The sequence below is a fragment of the Carassius carassius genome, chromosome 7, assembly GCF_963082965.1.
Source record: "Carassius carassius chromosome 7, fCarCar2.1, whole genome shotgun sequence".
In the NCBI taxonomy this organism is placed as follows: Eukaryota; Metazoa; Chordata; class Actinopteri; order Cypriniformes; family Cyprinidae; genus Carassius; species Carassius carassius.
In genome coordinates this window covers 14,280,370-14,299,401 of record NC_081761.1, presented here as the reverse complement: position 1 = coordinate 14,299,401, position 19,032 = coordinate 14,280,370, and the positions used below count along the sequence as shown (strand labels likewise).

Sequence of the window (19,032 nt, the reverse complement as noted above, 5' to 3'; positions counted from 1 at the left end):
ACTGCGACATTTCTCGGTGAGGGTGAATAAATAATGACAGAATTTTCGTTTCTGGGTGAACTTCCCTTTTAACATTTGTGAATTTCTATTATTTAATCTTATTTTGACGATGAGAAGTTGCTTTTCTGTTCTGGCTGTTTCGATCAGCTGTGCATTGCATTCTGTTCTTTTTGTTTTTGTGTGAGAATATCCATATTTTAATGTTTCTATATTTCTCAATGTTCCTATCACGTAAGAACTGTCAAAACAGATATAAGAAGAATAAAATCATTAAAACATATTTTAGAGGGGTTTGCTTTGCATGTGTGGGCTGTTTACCAGCTGCATTGTGGGAATTGTAGTAATGTTTAGTGACGAATGCCGTGACGCCTGAATGTTGTGTCTGCGAGAAAGATGGCGGACTCAGTAAAGGCTGGTCTCGCAGACGAAAACGATACTGAAAATGAGGATAAGGAGAGGGAGAAACGACTCTTCAGCAGCGTCAAAAAGACGGAGAAACAAGCCGCTGCGTCAGACCTTACAGAAACTCTGGGATTTTACGAGAGGAAGGCGAAATGCAAAGAGAGAAAGAGCAATGTGTCCGGTAAGAGTGACAGACAGCGGCTCTGTGCGCTGCAAACACTGTTTTAAACCTAGTGAGCTGACAAGACAGCACGTATTGGGCATCATAACACACACGTTATGATAGTCTTGGAAAGCAGTGTTTGATATAAATATTAAAACGCGTCAAAATACAGTCTAGTTAGGTGGGCAGCTCACTGCCATGCTCTTTTAAATACCGACACAGACACAGAGCTCAATGCATCAGTACTGTCTGAAGCATCATCAGTCACTAGAGCTTATCATCTTCAACGAGATCAGATATACCATAAATATCAGTGTGGCTCATGTGACACATTCAGCCTTTTGTATAATGAGACTAACTTTAGAAGCGTGAGGATCAAGTGTGAAGACGTAAATAAAGACCAGAGCTACATCAACTTGTTTCCTGAAGTCATCACCATCATTATGCGTTTGAGTGGCGTTTATAAAAACAAATTAAATAATATTGTATATTGTATAAATTTAATAAAATTCCTAGTGTTAAAAGTGAAAATAAAGGTGGTGTGTCATAGAACTGTAACTCTAATTATTAACATTGTGTAATGCAATAATTACAGATCATGTTTAACATGCATATTTAGAGATATCATATTCATATATGAATGAATATGATATCGTTGGTATGTTAGTGGGTTATTAGTGCAATTTAGTATAAAGCAGGGTACCGTAAATGCAGGAAAACAAAATATGGGTTACACTTTATATTAGGTGTCTTTTACTGCTATATTCTTATGTCATACAAATAAATAGGATAAAATAAAATATATTCAGTACAGTGTACATATTGTGTTCATGTTGTATTGCAGAACACTTTTGCTGCTGTTGAGGTAGCAAGCAATAAAGGTTAGGGACAGGTTTTATGGTATAATTAAGGTAGGAGTTGGGTCAACAGTGTAATTATAGATATAATTAAACTGGGGTTTGCAAACCACTGGGATTCAGGAGGGAACTGCAGGCTAGGGTGTTGTAAATAAATAAAAAGCTAATAATTTTATCATGTGAATGTAAAGAAAAAAAGAAAGGAAAAGTTATTTTTAATAGAAAAAAATATATAAATAAAAACATTTTAGTTGTTTACCTGCATGTCATGTGACCATAAACCAACACCCAAGAATCATAAACATGCAAATATGTTGTTAAATTATTTAAATATTAACTTAAAATCTCAAGGGATACTTCAAGTAAATATATATTATGTTTATGTAAAATTATTAAGATATTAAGTCATGTTCCATGAAGATACTTTGTAAATTTCCTATCGTAAATATATAAAAACTTTTTTTTTTTTAATTTTTTGATAAGTAATATGCATTGCTAAGAATTCATTTGGACAACTTCAAAGGCAATTTTCTCAGTATTTTTTGCACCCTCAGATTCCAGATTTTCAAATAGTTGTATCTCGGCCAAATACTGTCTTATCCTAACAAATGGAAATCAATGCAAAGTTTATTCATTCACATTTCAGATGATCTATAAATCTCAATTTCGACAATTTCGAGAAATTGACACTTAAGAATGGTTTTGTGGTATATATATATATATATATATATATTTTTTTTTTCTATTTCTGTTCTTTTACTTTTGCTAAGGTCTTCTAGCTTTTAGAGGTTGTCATGAAGACACGGTCATTGGATAATACATTTAGTCACTTTGTCATAAACCCCAGTTATAAGACACTTACACACACAAGAGGAGCTGTTATCTCTTTAGCTCTCTCGCTCTTTCTGTCCACTCTTTGTGTTTGCGTTCCCATTTAGTGTGTTCATCCTCAAGTTTATCCTTCTCTATTACTGTTAAAAATAGAGAGTAATGTGTGTGTTGGCACTCATTCATGATGTTTGCTGTGTATCTGTCTTGCTCTTATCAACACATTTGGCATTAGGTTAACATAAACATGCCCTAAAAACAGTCCAGTACTTTCTGTTCTGCTTAAATAGAACATTCACTGCTCTCTGCTCTGCTCTGCTGTAAATCAAGTGTGTACGATCACATAACAGCTGTGTCAACTGTGTTCCTAGTCAAGCTTTTACTGCTTTAATATTATGAACATAATGCACAGAATTTGCTTATTGGGCCTTTGTGAGAAGATTGCTTAAATTAATTCTTAGGTTTGTACAATGATCTAGAAAATCTGGCATTTAAAGGTTTTCTTTAAACAAAGTTTTTAAAAATGTAAAATAAAGAATGACGGATTATTTAAATGAACACCCATTTTATTTTTTGTTTTGATGATGGTGTTAGCGCAGTGGATAAACCACATGCCATTGGTGTGAGAGACCCGGGTTCGAATCCACTGTGAGACACCAATGTGTCCCTGAGCAAGACACTTAACCCCTAGTTGCTCCAGAGGCGTGCGACCTCTGACATATATATAGCAATTGTAAGTCCCTTTGGATAAAAGCGTCAGCTAAATGGATAAATGTAAATGTAAATATACCTTCAAAATAAAACAGAAGTTTTAAAATAGAGCACAGTTCAAAGTATTTTGTTAATTTGCTTGTTTTAATAGTATCTTATATTGGAAAACTAAATTCTAAAATCCTTAAGTAGAATTTTCACAAGAGGAGACTTCTGAAAGCCACTTTAGATTACCATTCTAACTCTCTGTATTTTATAATGGTGCATGTTTATTTGCTGTATGCATATGAAAGCAATGAACAGCAGTTAATGCTGGTACACTCGTTTATTCAACCTCTTTTATTTTACACACTGGTTTTGAGCTTCCATCCTTTACATGTCTGTGTTTACAGGATAGTGCTAAATAATGAGTAAAATGGTTTCATTGTGTTGGACTGCACAGTCATGTGTGTGTTTATTTGTGTGCAGATCTCTCTCTTGTAAGGTTTATTAGTGCTGAGTTGACTAGAGGATATTTTCTGGAACACAATGAGGCCAAATACACTGAGCGGAGAGAGAGGGTCTATACCTGCCTGCGTATTCCCAAAGAACTGGAGAAGGTACCAAACACAAACGCATAGTCCATAATACACACTTACATGCCCTCATCTCTTCTGTACAGTATCCTTTATTACTCTGTGCATTAAACCTGAAGTTTGATTTATCTGCCACCAAACAGAAGTGCAAAAATAATGATACATGTATGTATGTTTATATGTGGAGTGTGTGTTTTTGTGTCAGGGTTCTTAAAAGAATAGTTCATCCAATAATAATACCCAATTTTCCCAAACTTATCAATTTCTTTCTGTTAAACATAAAATTAGACATTTTGGAGGATGTTAGTAACCAAACAGTTGCTGGTAGGCATTCACTTGTATAATATGGAATAAAAAATTAAAAAAAAAAGTTCTATAGAGGTTAATGACTACCAGCAACTGTTAAGTTACCAAGAGTTTTAGCTACGAATTTTATTAAACTTACTGGTGATTTTTTTAGTAATTTTTTAGCTTTTTAAGTAAAATGTACCACATACCACATTCAGGACATCACTGATCTCTCTTTTTCTCTCTGTAGCTGATGATGTTTGGGTTTTTCCTGTGTCTGGATGTGTTTCTGTACGTGTTCACTCTGCTGCCCCTCAGAGTGCTGCTGGCCCTGATCAGACTGCTGACACTGCCCTGCTGCGGCCTCAGGTAATACACACCCTGCTCTCACGATATGTGTGGAGGAATATTCCCAAAAGTAGTACTTTCATAATATTCTGATAATCTAACAGGTTGAAACATCTGAGCTGTCCAACTTTTTCTTTCAGTGTTATTACATACAAACACCCACGCACCCTTAAGACCCAAAATGATTGTGCATGTAGGTGTAGCTGCTGTTCACAGTATATTCTTCTGCCTGCAGGGCTAGTATATGCCCCTACTGCAAAAAGAGCAGGTATGCAGAAAAAAAAATGACTGCAACTGCTTTAAGCACACACACCCGTGCTGGTATGATTGCAGCGGCTGTGTTCAAACACACATTCATACACACACACTAGGCTTCAGTTGCCATAGCTGTCTAATTTTGCACTGTTGTGCTTTGATTTCTCCCTAGACTACTAAAATCATCTGAGATCATTCCCAGAGTTCTCCTGTTCTTCTTTCAGTGTTCAGGGTGTACTTGCATGATCGGTCACAAGATGGCAGTATGGTCATGTTCAACAAGCGAACGCTGTGCTAGAAGGAGAAACAATACTTAATGCAATATTATAATAATATTGCAGTGTGTCCTAAATAGCATCTGATAATGAAACTTCAGTAAATTGCTATTGCTTTCAGTGCATGCATTACAATGCCTAATGAATTATACATAATTTCTTGTAAAAATATAATTGGAAGAAGCCAATTATGTTTAAAGGAATGTAGATTCTATTTACAGTAAGAGTAAATAGTTGTACATACTGTTAGCACCCCAGTGTAGATACTCACAATGAGTGTGTTTTGTTTAGTAACAAGGACTTAGTAGTATATTAGTAGTATATTAAAATACACTGTCATTCAAAAGTTTGGGGATTGATTTTTCCCATAAAAATGTACTCTCATGCTCACTAAGGCTGCATTTATTTATTAAAAAATAAATAAATAAATAAAAAAACAGGAAAATAGAATGCTAAATTACAAACTAATATAATTTTTGTATTTCTAAACATAAAAAATATATATTCTAATGCTCTAAAGATTTGGTGTTCAAGAAACATTTTTTTTTATTATCAATAGTTCTTGCAATTTATTTTTGTGGAAACCATGACAATAGAGCAAAAATACCAGTGCACATGCTCTGCCTGTCAGGCACTTTGACATAATGAAATCAGCTTTTTTTGACAGCTATCTCTGTTTAAATAACTCTTGAGACTGTGAATGTAAAGCTTGTTATTTTGTTCTTGTCAGTAATCCAAAACAACTGATTGCTGCTCTTGGACTTTCTAAAGGCATTTTGTGATTTCTACGGTGACCGAGAGAGCACAAGGCGGTGCAACTTCAGAAAACACATGCAAATAGAAAAAGCACCAGCAAATCAAGAAAACATCTTCATCAGTTTGAGAACACGTCCTGCAAATGCTCGCAACACAAGCAAATAAAGAAACGCACTGCAAATTCTTACAACATAACCAGTGATAAATAATCTTATTTTAAGTGCATTTGCAGTGCTTTTTTTGCTTGTGTATTTGTGCATTTGCATTTGAAGCGTGTATTGTCAAATTGATGAAGTTGTTTTCTTAATTTGCAGGTGTTTTTTCTATTTGCAGCGCGTTGAGCTCTCGCGGCCACTGAGATTTCAGCATATTTATGTAAATAATTATGTGTCATTCCGAAACACTCAATTATGATTGTTTTCATATTTATTACTTTATCATTTAGTAAAGCTTGTAAAGGTATTGTTGTTAGAGAAAATAATTCCATTTGGTAAAAAATGTATTTATATTTAAATTACTTGCATCAAATGATTATATAATTTACAATAAATTAACTGTTTCAGTCAAAATATACAAAATATTTCATTGCTGTGTATGTGTTTGGGTGCATTTACACTGCTGATCTTTCCCTAGCACAAGTCGTGTGTTTAGCTTGATGCATGTGCCACTGAGTGTGTGACGCAAGATCGCTAACCCAGTGGCTGTGTGTGGAAGAAGATCTAACTAATAGAAAAACTGCTTTGTGATTATAATCAGTTACTCTTCCATTGTGTAATATCTATGGAGCCAATTTAACCTGAAGATGTTTGTTTATGTGTGTGTGTGTGTGTGTGTGTGTGCACGCAGTGGATCTCGTATCTTGCAGCCTGCTCAGGTGTGTGATGTTCTGAAGGGTTTCATCATGGTTTTGTGTTATTTCATGATGCATTATGTGGATTACTCCATGATGTACCACCTGATCCGGGGTCAGTCTGTCATAAAACTCTACATCATCTACAACATGCTGGAGGTACAGTATCACAACACTCACATCTGCTGCTATTATATCAGCAGTTGTTGAATGAACGCTCTCTGTTTCTCCTCTAGGTGGCAGATCGCTTGTTTTCATCGTTCGGCCAGGATATTCTGGATGCTTTGTACTGGACTGCCACTGAACCTAAAGAGAAAAAAAGAGCTCATATAGGAGTCATCCCACATTTCTTCATGGCTGTTCTCTATGTCTGTAGCCTTCACACTTGCTTTGTTTCAAATACCAAATAGTCATATGTAGATGTAAATAAAAGATAATTTTATATTGATTTGAATAATTTAATATTCAAACTAAGATTAAAAAAAATATATATATATATAATTAATTTATAATATTTTACATATATTTAAAATAATGTATGTAAAATTAGTACTAATAAATACAAAACTAAAGATTTTGTTACTTATACTCTGCAGCTTCAAGTTCTGCATGAAATCCAATTAACTACACTGAAACTCCTCAGTTTTTTATTATTTAATTGAAATGTATTTTTTGTTTCATATTTGATGTATTACAATCAGTCGTGGGTTATAACCTTCCTTAATTAATAATTCAGTTCTACATGCCATTCTGATTATGGTCCAGGCCACCACTCTGAACGTGGCTTTCAATTCACACAACAAGTCACTGCTCACCATTATGATGTCCAATAATGTGAGTACAAGCAAACTACCCTGATAGTAACATTGTTGATTTGGTTAAATTAAATTAAATACACTACAAATGACCTCTTAGTTGCTATATATTACCTTAAATGAACAAACACACACACATTCATGACTCCTTTTGTAGGGTTTATATTGATATGTTTTTTCTTTCTGTATAGTTTGTTGAGATCAAAGGAAGTGTATTCAAGAAATTTGAGAAAAACAATCTCTTCCAAATGTCCAACAGTGGTAGGTTCATATATATATATATATATATATATATATATATATATATTAGTGCTGTCAAATGATTATTCGCGATTAATCGCATCCAAAATAAAAGTTTGAATATATTATATAGTATATATATTAAAACATTTCTATCTCAAATTGTCACTGGTGAGTTTTCTCACTGTTCCTTTCTGTCTTTCTCACTATAGACATTAAAGAAAGATTTACAAACTATACACTCTTACTAATCGTCTGTCTTAGAAACATGGAGCAGTTCTCCTGGAATCCAGGTATCCAGTTAACAACTTACTCATTTCCGAGTTTGTCCATATACATGACATTGATGTTTGTATTAATCATTGTTTATTGGTTATAGATCATCTATGGGTATTGTTTCCTGATGTATGTATGGTGATCGCCTCAGAGATAGCAGTGGATGTTGTCAAACATGCCTTCATCACAAAGTTTAATGACATTACAGCAGATGTGAGTTCATGTTATTGTTGTATTCTTCAAAAGGTAGTATTGTAGCTACAATATTTGAGTAACTATCATATATATATATATATATATATATATATATAAATAACATAAATAATAATATTTAATGATATAAAATTAAATAACAAAACCTAAGAGTTAAAAAATACACACTACTTCCTGTCTGAGCTATACATTTTCTGTTAAGATATTGAGACAACTTTAGGTCAAATATTAACTAAATATGAACAACATTGAATGAGCTAAAAATGAAATCCTGTAACTTGAATACAGTAGTGATTGTGGGCTACAAGGTTTTTCAAGCTATACCTGATGCTATTGAAATGACAAGACACTTATATATGTTTATCTAGAATAAACTAAAGAAAAACAGCTTGAGAACTATGACATGACCTATTTACTGTAAACCAAAGGGCTTCCCCATTCTGGAATGTTCTTTCTTTAAAAAAAAAACAAAAAAAAAAACAGTCCTAGTCAAGAGGAAGTCTTTACAAAGAGAGACAGGTTTCCTTTGGGAGTGTGTCTGAAAATCAGCTCCGCTCTCAGTGTCTTGGATAACCCTAACAGATCCACTGACCCAAATCTATCAGCACACACAGAGCCAGCAGTGGAACTCTCTTTAGCAGTGGGGATGGTTTCACACATTCTGTCCAGTGCAGGGCACCTCTACTGTTCACATACTCATAAGATGAAAGATAAGTGACACTTCAAACAAAAAGGTCCTTAAATATGGTCCTGAAAAAACAAAAGAGAGGTAAAAGATGAAATAAATAGTGGCAGAGCATGCAAAATACACTGAGGATGGGGGGTAGAGAGAAATGTAATGACAGAAAGAGGAGTTACTGGCAGGGATTAAAGACAGATCTGCTTAGTTTAGGCAAGAAGATTAGTGTCACAGCACACACATGGACCCATTGCTCTCTCGTATAGCATCTTTCCTAGAGGTGGACACGAGCAATTTGTATTTTTTTTTTTTTTTTCCTAGCAATTTTAACATATTCAATATAGATCTTAACGTTAATGAAATTGTTAATTATTTATTTATTTTTATTCAGAACCAGAATTTCTACAAAACTGTAATTGTCATTAAGTACACCACTGTTCAAATGTTTGAGGTCAGTAAGATTTTTTATTTTTAAGGAAGTTAAGCAAGGGTGCATGAAATTGATCAATTGTGACATTTGTAATGTAACATAATAAATATATATGAAATAAACATTGTTGAGGAAGATGCTGTTTAGGAAGATGCAGCGTGACATTTTTGCTGGTGATGATGAGTTAAAAAGGTCTTTGTGTTTAAGCTGCAGCCTCAACAGTATGTCAGCTAGGCCTGTTTCTTATGTGGCCACTGCAGCTCTGGCTAAAAACCTGTGTCACATTTCATGCTTGGTACACGGGTCTATTGTGCATCTTTGTGACACGTGAATGCCTGGATGTTATATCTCCCTGGAAAAGCACAGCTCTGTGTGAACTGGACGTGATAATGGAACTGAAATAAAATTAAATGTGGCTCTAGTTTTGCTACAAAAGCATCAAAATCCTGTAGTAAACTTTGAATTGCTCGGGATAATCCCGTAGCTCCTTGATGAAGTGGAATGCTCCTTTCTCTTTAAACAATCTCAACATCAGATCAACCCAATATGTCCTCTTTCTTTTTCTCTTTTTAAGAAGAGAGAGGACAAAAAAAATAAATAATTCGCTCTGCTTGAAGGCTGCATTTTGTATTGGTTTGCAAATATTTTTGCGACTGATTAATTAATATGCATGGGACTTGCATACAAGGTTTCTATGCATGACAAATTTTTAGGATGACAAATATGAAAAAACAATTATATAAAAATTTTGGACTCTGTACATAGAACTTAAGTATGCATTCCCACCAGTGAAATTCTTACATTAAGTAGTGTGCAAAATCAGGGAGAAGAAGGAATCTATTCTGTTAACGATTAACCGCGAGCCTGTTGAAAATCGATTCAAATATGGGACTAATCAAATCAGCTGAGATGCAAAACAAATCGCGATACAATTAGGGGTAGCAGTTCATATGAATGTATGTCTAAGGGGAACTTACTGTCTTTAGAAAAGTTTAGATGGTATTTTTTCTTTTCCTCTTGCCTCCTGTATAATGCATATTAAAGTTCATAAGTGTAGCGCTGCTTTGTTTACAGCGGAAACCAAGAAATGCCTTAAGCAACACCTGCTGGCAGAGTGAATCTGTGTTTAGTTCAGCTCGTCTGCTCGAGTTTCATGCAGATATTTTTTATGTATAGCTTCACAAAGCTGAAGTCAAACCATTCTGATTTTTACTTAAAAAAGAGGACAATGGAAGCAATCAAAACCAACAAAAGAGCAATAAGCATTCAGTAGAGCACACCAGCATCAGATGCACTTCTGCAATGCACTATAATAGAGTACTATTACTGAGGCAAGAGCCCCTTTGATGCCCATAAATGTAGAGTCTTCAAGAGCTTGCACGAAGCAGACCCTGTGAATGGTCCATTATCAGTTATTCTGTCTTTTCTACAAGAGCACTTAGATGGTGGCCATGCTTCTATGCTTAAAATGTGTGTAGCCACTATAACTATAACTTTTCATGGTGAAATTGATAATCATCTGGTAAGAATGTTTTGGTGATTAAATTCTTGAAAAGTGCAAGAAGCTGAATCCTGTCTACCCTTCCATGGTACCAACTTGGGTTCTAGCTCTGGTCTTGAGAGATCTAACAGGCCTTCCATTCAAGCCACTCCAGTCAGCTACCTCGAACACACTCTCACTTAAGACAGTACTCTTACTTACCCTCGCATCAGGTAAAAGTAAGTTGGGGACATGCACGATTTATCAGTTCATGAATCCTACATGCAGTTTGGCCCAGGTGACTGCAGAGTTAAATATAGGTGCTCTCAATCCTATTCAGAGCCCTGGTTATAACTTTGTTTGTTCTCACTCCAAAAGAGCCAGCCTCAGGAGATACTATTTTTGCAGTTACTATGTTCTGTATGCGTATTGAGTGTTTATTTCGAGCACTCTAGGCCCTTTAGAGCAGCTTTTTGTGTGCTTTGGCAGCCACACTAAATGCCAGCCTGTTTTTAAGCTAAGACTGGATTGTTGATATGATAGCTCCATCTTACAGATCTCAAAGCTCTAAATATCCTTTAGGGGTTTGAGCCCACTCCACACAAGGTATGCCTTCCTCTTGGGCATGGGCAAGTGGACTGTCTGTGGAGGACATCTGCTTAGCAGCTGGATGGGTTTTGCTGAATACTTTTGCCAGATTTTACAATCTGGGTGTTTCTTTGCTATCATCTCGAGTGCCGTCAGTATAAGAGAGCTAGCTTTTTATGACAGAGGTTATCTCTAAAGCTGTTCTGTCACACATTTGATTTGTTTTTAGAGCCTGTTTAGATCTGGTCACTTTAGATAGCTATCCAATTGCGAAAAAGACCAGGTGTAAATGCCTTCCGGTGTGAATGCATTTGGTTGTTAAAAATATTTTTGCTACTAAAGTTTAATTCAGGCACTATTAAAAGTGATGTGACAGGGAAGTATTGAGAATCTATTTTTCCTACAACAACCAATGGCCAATACAACAACGTGGTTATGTAAAGCTGCTCGGCCCCTCTGACATTAATTAACAGGTAGTCAGGTGTTAGTGAAGAAAATATTATTTATTATAAGATACTGTAAGTGTTTACTACACCGCCATGTGAGTCTGAATTGAAAGTCATGAGCTAAAAGGGCAAGGACCACAAACAAACAGCGCAATCTGAGTGGTCCATTACATGAATAACTCTGAGGAGTTTTTTGATGAAATCATTCTAATGAATCTTTCACTGAATTGTTAAATTTACTAATTTTATATTTAACTCTTGAATTACTGAACTGCAAGTCATCATTACTTGTAACTGTGTGTGCACAGGTCTATAGTGAATACAGAGCAAGCTTGGCATTTGATCTGGTCAGCAGCAGACAGAAGAACGTAAGTGCATGTTCATTTTAGCATATCAGAAATCCTTTTGAAGCAAGAATCAATAATAAAGCCAGCAATAATCGTCAGTATGTCAATTTATGTATCAAAATTATTTTCATTTCAACAAATGGTTTGTCTCTTGTTTATGGTGCTAATTACATTGACTCAATTTGAAGAGTATTTCGATATTTGTGTGCGTTTTCCAGGCATACACAGACTACAGTGACAGTGTGTCTAGGCGGATGGGCTTCATTCCTCTTCCTCTTGCTCTACTGGTAACCTCCCTCCTTATTTCATAATAATCACAATACTAAATCTGTCATACAGAAAAAGGTAAAAGCAGAAACATAAATCTATTGCTTGGAATAATTAGCAATTTGTAATTTTGCTCGTTAACATGCATTACTGTTCGGTTTAAAACTTAAAGTGACTGTGTTAGACTGAAAGCTGACATGTATTTACACTAGCTATATTTTTCAAAACTTCTAAAGCCATTTACCATGAAGGAACTGTGATGTGTAGTAACGTGGTATTACAGTTATATTCATGTAGAATGTGATTGACAGTTGATCCGGGTGGTGACCAGCTCAGTGAAGATCCAGGGCTCTCTGTCCATTGTTTGTGTTGTGCTCTTCTACCTGGGGTATGAGTTCACTTTTTTTTTTTTAATAAACTTTAGTATAGGGACCAGTTCTCACTATTAACCAGTTGCTTATTAGCATGACTATTATTAACACATTGGCTGTTTACTAGTACTTATAAAGCACATATTCTGCATGACCATGGTCTGCATCCCTAATTCTACCCAATACCTAACAACTACTTTACTAACTATTAAAAAGCAGCAAATTATGAGTATGAGGCAAAAGTTGTAGTTAATGGTTTGTTAATGGCGAGAATTGGACCGTAAAATAAAGTATGACCAACTTTTTTTATTTTCAAATGTTTGGCATCGCTATGATTTTTCTTTAAAGAAATGTATACTTTAAAATAATAAAAAATGACAGTAAAGACAATTATAATGTTGGGAATGATTTCTGTTTCAAATAAATTCAAAAGAAATAGCTTTGTTGAACATAAAAATCCTTTTTCAAAAAATCAACTGATCCTAAAATGTGACCCTGGACCACAAAACCAGTTTTAAGTGTAAATTTTGAGATTTATACACCATCCATTGATGTATGGTTTGTTAGGATTGGACAATATTTGGTTGAGATGCAACTATTTAAAAATCTGGGATCTGAGAGTGCAAAAAAAAATCGAAATAGTGAGAAAGTCGCCTTTGAAGTTGTCCAAAAGAATTCTTAGCCAGTTTTGATATATTTACTGTAGGAAATTTACAAAATATCTTCATGGAACATGATCTTTACTCAATATTCTAATGATTTATGCCCCTAAAAGAAAAATCAATAATTTTGACCTAATTTGGCTATTGCTAAAAATATACTCAAGCGACTTGAGAATGGTTTGTGGTCCAGGGTCACAAATTTGAGCAGTGGCATATATGATCTGAATCTGTTTCTGCGTGCCTGTGTGTTTATTCAGTATGATCACCCTGAAGGTGCTGAACAGTATTGTGTTGTTGGGGAAATCCTGTATGTATGTGAAAGAGGCTAATATGGAGGAGAAGCTGTTTCAAAATCCCCCCTCTGCAGCTCCCAGCAGAGTGTCCAGCAGAGCCCACCGTACCAAACACACACGCGAACCACCAGGTAACACACATGCACATCTTCTCACCCACATAATAAAGAGAAGCCTGATAATAGACAGAAAATAGTTTGCAGCAAGGTTTTGTTCTCACTAACCCGTTGTGTCCGTACCCCTCTAAAGGTGAGCCAGCGGAGGAGGGCATGTCTGCATCAGTCACCACTCAACCCACCCAAAGGGATGAATGCCCCGCCCCTCAGATCCCCACCAGCGAATCAGATCAGTTCCTCACTACACCAGATGAATCAGAAGAGAAAAGCCTTATTCAGGACGATACCGAACTTAAACACGGGGCGCCCAAAAAAGACTTGCTGGAGATTGACCGCTTTACTATCTGCGGTAACCGTATCGACTGACATTAACGCGCACCTTCAAGTTCAAGAGTGATGCCACGTATGCACTGAAATGCCCGTCCTCTCTGCCAGCGTTATTTGTTTGACATTTGAACCTGAGCTCGTTGGAATGGGACAGCGAGAAACTGCAGGATATTTATTAATAAGCGACGCACCTAATTTATTTAAGACTTAAGCACACTTATACACAGACAATCACACCAACACACCGTTTTAACCAATTGGATTCCACCCAGTGATGTTTCCACGCTTTCAAGAGGTTCGAGTGGAGGTCACCATTGGACGGCAGGCAAGATCTTTGTCACTGTGCTTACCTTTCAAAGGGGGCATCCAATTAAGAAAATGAGAGAAATGGATTGATTGTTTTCCTAAATTACTTACTCGGAAGATTACATGCATTTATCCCTTCCCCTCAAAAGACTTTAAGTTTGAAATATTACCATGTTCATTGGCAGATTTTGTTTTTGTATCTTTGAGTAAAAGCAAACAGCAGGCTAAAATACCATATCACTATATTATTTATTTTTAAGAGAGTTGCTTTTTCAGTTTAAATGCAGGGTTTCCATTGACGAAAAAGAATGTGTTTTGCATCGTTTGAAGTAATGACCTTTTAAAAGCCCATTGTGATACTGTGATGAAACGCATGCTTGCAATATGTGGGTTGATTGAAGTACTTTATAAGTCACCATCTTAATGAAAGGATTATAGATTTTTACAAGACAGTCGCATGGAATCAGAAAACTGAAGTACAGTATCAGAACGTGATTTGCCAGATTTTCCCTTTAAGGATGGAAAGTCTGTTTTTTTTCCCTCCTGCAAGCTCTTATTATGCATATGCCATTCCCCCTAGCATATCAGATGAACAATCGTACATTGGTGCTGAGGTTGGGAGCAGATGAAAAATAGTCAATTACCAACATTTCAAAAGTCAGACTTTTGACCAAAGCAAAGTTGAATATACAACCTTTTGCTAATATCTTGGGTGTATTTAAAAAGACCTGTTGGCCTCACATAAACAGTTTTTACAAGTCGATAAGCATCAGAATCCATTAATGTAAATTGATAAAAATGAGCTTCATAATCAATTTATCAGTTAACAGTGACTTTTTGTGAAAGCCCATAATTAGTAATAATGTATCATGTATAGTGCTTACAGAACTTATTGGAATGCTTTCTCATCATAGACAATAATGTTTTATACATTTGCTTAACATAGACCACATGGTCTTAAAGGTTTGTTTTTTTGTTGTTGTTGTTTTTTGTGTGATCCACTAATGTTTCTTAGTAGTACATGAGGTTAGAATTTAAGAATATTTTTCTTAGTAATGGCAACATGTATTGTTTTTTTTTTTCATTTTTGACTGATTTTGAAATGTGTATTTCTTGCATTACAAATGTGTGGCTGAAATTGCTTTGCTTTGTAATATCATTAAGGTGGCATTCAATCTGACAATTTACACTCAAGTCAGCATGTCGACATTCGGCATAAAGGCCGTCTTATTGTATAAGGTGCTCAGTTTTTCAAAAACAAAAGGTTGATTTAATTTATGGTTTAGAAATGTATTAAGAGAGAATATCGGCTATGCCAAGGAATTATTTACCCCTCAGTTATCACACTAATGCAAACTCTGAATCACACTTTTCAGAACCTCTTCAGAAGCATTCACTGGACTTAAACTGCCAAGATTATATCAAAGAGCATTTCTTATTGTTTTTGCATTTGAAACACTGATATTAGAAATACTTTTGCTTATTTTAGAAGGAAAGAGACCATTATAAGCAAATGTTTGGCTTTGTTGTGGTTTACAATATAACTGCCTGTGCATTCCCAGGTTCAGTCATCTTTGGACTCTTGAAATGAGGCTAAAGCTTGACTGCACTGGATATGGATCAGTACTCAACAGCATGATTTTGCTGGACAGAACCTTTCTAATTCATACTTAAAACCATTAATTTGGAAAAAAGATCCAACCTCTCAAGTTCTTTCCATGCTGCTGGAGTTTTCTTTTTTTCCCTCACTGGTCAATATAAGTTTTTTTGCTTTTGGTGTTTTTTTTGTACCCAGATCGGCTTCAGCATCCAAGGTTCCAACAAACTTTTTATTTCATGTAGAAACTGAAGAGGATCGATGGTCAAATCTCTTGTATTGGATGTTTCAGAGACAATTCGGGAGAGGAATCAGGGTGTTGTGTTAATTAAAGTTTTGTTATGTACATTTGTTGTTGTTGTTATTTGTTTAGAGTGGATCCCTAATATAAATTTTCATTTATTGTTTCATAAGACACCAGATGTTAATTTATAAAACGTTCCAGTGCTCACCCCACTAAAATGATGAAAACATATGATTATTAACTACAATATTATATCATATAGTTTTACACTTTTGATTATACATATATACATATATATATATATATATATATATATCTACACTAACATAAATAATAATATACAAATAAACTTGTAATCAGGCATGCAAACTTTGGATTAAAAACTTGTAAAGTGCTTTGTCCCATTTTTGACTGATCACCATTGGCACATAATGGCACTATCACAATACATCATGCCACATCTAACACAACAGAGTGTGTTTTTTTTTCTATGGCAGGACACCTCTAAACGTCACATGCACAGGTGATGTCCTGAAAACATTGTTCAAACACTCATACATATAAAGCATAAAGGTACTGATACCTCATGAAGTTCAATTTCTTTGCACATTCAGACCAACAGATTGCTTTCTCAACGAAGCTTTAGTGATTCAAATGGAAAAGAAACACTGGGAACCTAATATTTTCTGTTAAACTTTTCACTACGTCTTTTTATAACTATTTTAAATTCTATTGAATATTCTTTTAACTGTCCTCTAAAATGTAGGTTAAATTTGTGCAGATCCTAACAGTCACTATAGAACTGTCTGGTTTGAGTGGTGGCGAATGCATGAGGTGATGATGGTGAGTTGTCAAGGACCACATTAAATCCATCCTCTGTGACCCCAGGCCAAAAATAGTTGCCTAAAGATTATGTAACACTAAACTGATCTGTTCTAAAACTATAGAGATCTAAACACTAAACCGATTGAGATTATGACTTGGAATGTGATCACAGAATGAATGAATACCACTATGAGACAAGTCTATTTAAAACTGGATTAGAAATCTCAAATACTTAGGCTAAACAAAATCTCTAGAAGGCTCTCTAATGCGGAGTTAGAGAAAAAACAGATTTTTTTTTTTCTATATTTAATATTTAGTTTATATTTACTATTTAGCTTTGATAACAGCATGCTTGAATGAACAAAGCATATGTCACAAAATGATATAAAATAATTGTAAAATGTTTGTTCAGGTATTTAAAAATTCTAGGTTTAAACTGTGTTTTGACTTTTAGACCCCACCACTTACATAAACTACGTAATTTCAAAGGTACGTTTTAACTACAAAAAATACAGGTGCATCTCAATAAATTAAAATGTTATGGAAAAGTTCATTTATTTCAGTAATTCAACTCAAATTGTGAAACTCATGTATTAAATAAATTCAATGCACACAGACTGAAGTAGTTTAAGTCTTTGGTTCTTTAAATTGTGATGATTTTGGCTCACATTTAACAAGAAACCACCAATTCACAATCTCAACAAATTAGAATACTTCATAAGACCAATACAAAAAGAAAAAAAAACATATTTAGTGAATTGTTGGCCTTCTGGAAAGTATGTTCATTTACAGAACATGTACTCAATACTTGGTAGGGGCTCCTTTTGCTTTAATTGCTGTCTCAATTCGGCGTGACATGGAGGTGATCAGTTTGTGGAGCTGCTGAGGTGGTATGGAAGCCCAGGTTTCTTTGATAGTGGCCTTCAGCTCTTCTGCATTGTTTGGTCTCTTGTTTCTCATTTTCCTCTTGACAATAACCCATAGATTCTCTGTGGGGTTCAGGTGTGGTGAATTTGCTGGCCAGTCAAGCATACCAAAAGCATGGTCATTTAACCAACTTTTGGTGCTTTTGGCAGTGTGGACAGGTGCCAAGTCCTGCTGAAAAATTAAATCAGCATCTTCAAAAAGCAGTTCTTCTTCTCTTTAGCCCAGGTAAGATGCTTCTGACGTTGTCTTGGGTTCAGCAAATTCCTCGACGCGTCTGTATGCCTTGACCCAGATTCAATATATTCCTTGTGAAGTTCTCTCCATTGGTTGTGCATCTTTTTCTTCCACACTTTATCCTTCCACTCAACTTTCTGTTAACATGCTTGGATACAGCACTCTGTGAACAGCCAGCTCCTTTGGCATTGCATGTTTGTAGCTTACCGTCCTTGTGAAGGGTGTCATGTCAATGATTGTCTTCTGGACAACTGTCAGATCAGCAGTCTTCCCCATGATTGTGTAGCCTAGTGAACCAAACTGAGAGACCATTTTGAAGGCTCAGGAAACCTTTGCAGCTGTTTTGAATTGATTAGCTGATTGGCATGTCACCATATTCTAATTTGTTGAGATTTTTAAGGTTTTTGTTAAATGTGAGCCAAAATCATCACAGTTAAAAGAACCAAAGATTAAACTACTTCAGTCTGTGTGCAATTAATTTAATACAAGTGTTTCACAATTTGAGTTGAATTTCTGAAAATGAACTTTTCCTCAACTTTTCCTGTATGTATATATATATATATATATATATATATATATATATATATATATATATTTTTTTTTTTTTTTTACAATGTTTGTTAAGAAATTATATATATCTTGCTTTAAACTGTATTTTGACTTTTAGACCCCAACATAAACTATGTAATATCAAAGGTATGTTATAACTACCAAAAATACATGTGACTGTAGTTTATTTTGGAGACATTTTTATCATCTCAGGGTATGATAAATAATATTAAATATTTAAATAATCTCATTTTAAATGTATTTTTTAGAAAAGAGCTACAGTTTATAAACAATGAACTAGCTGTGTCTACGGATAAAGTTACAAAATTGTATCATTATTTTTCCCCAGTTTTACTGAACATTTAACTTCAAAGTGCTTTACTTTGAAAGCTCTTTTTTCTCTCTTTCTTTGTTTCTCTGAGATGTGAATGTCAATTTTGGTTGTGTTGAATGACATAATACAAACTGTGGCCTCTTTCTTTCTCTGTCTGT

The 19,032-nt window shown here is 35.0% G+C and overlaps 1 protein-coding gene across 2 annotated transcripts; it reads left to right on the top strand.

Moving 5' to 3' along the window:
- The first annotated feature begins 374 nt into the window (after window positions 1-374).
- LOC132143596 (transmembrane anterior posterior transformation protein 1 homolog) lies at window positions 375-14,343 on the top strand. 2 transcript variants are annotated; one of them, XM_059553964.1, is made up of 15 exons: window positions 375-583; window positions 3,430-3,560; window positions 4,075-4,193; window positions 4,408-4,440; window positions 6,305-6,467; window positions 6,545-6,680; window positions 7,045-7,142; window positions 7,315-7,384; window positions 7,576-7,656; window positions 7,743-7,852; window positions 11,784-11,843; window positions 12,041-12,109; window positions 12,401-12,477; window positions 13,380-13,546; window positions 13,665-14,343. In XM_059553964.1, the coding sequence occupies exons 1-15, from the start codon at window positions 394-396 to the stop codon at window positions 13,895-13,897; spliced, it is 1,737 nt and encodes a 578-aa protein (XP_059409947.1). In that variant the 5' UTR covers window positions 375-393; the 3' UTR covers window positions 13,898-14,343. The 2 variants fall into 2 exon arrangements, with proteins under 2 accessions (XP_059409947.1, XP_059409948.1); XM_059553965.1 differs by lacking the exon at window positions 4,408-4,440.
- The last annotated feature ends 4,689 nt before the right edge of the window (window positions 14,344-19,032 follow it).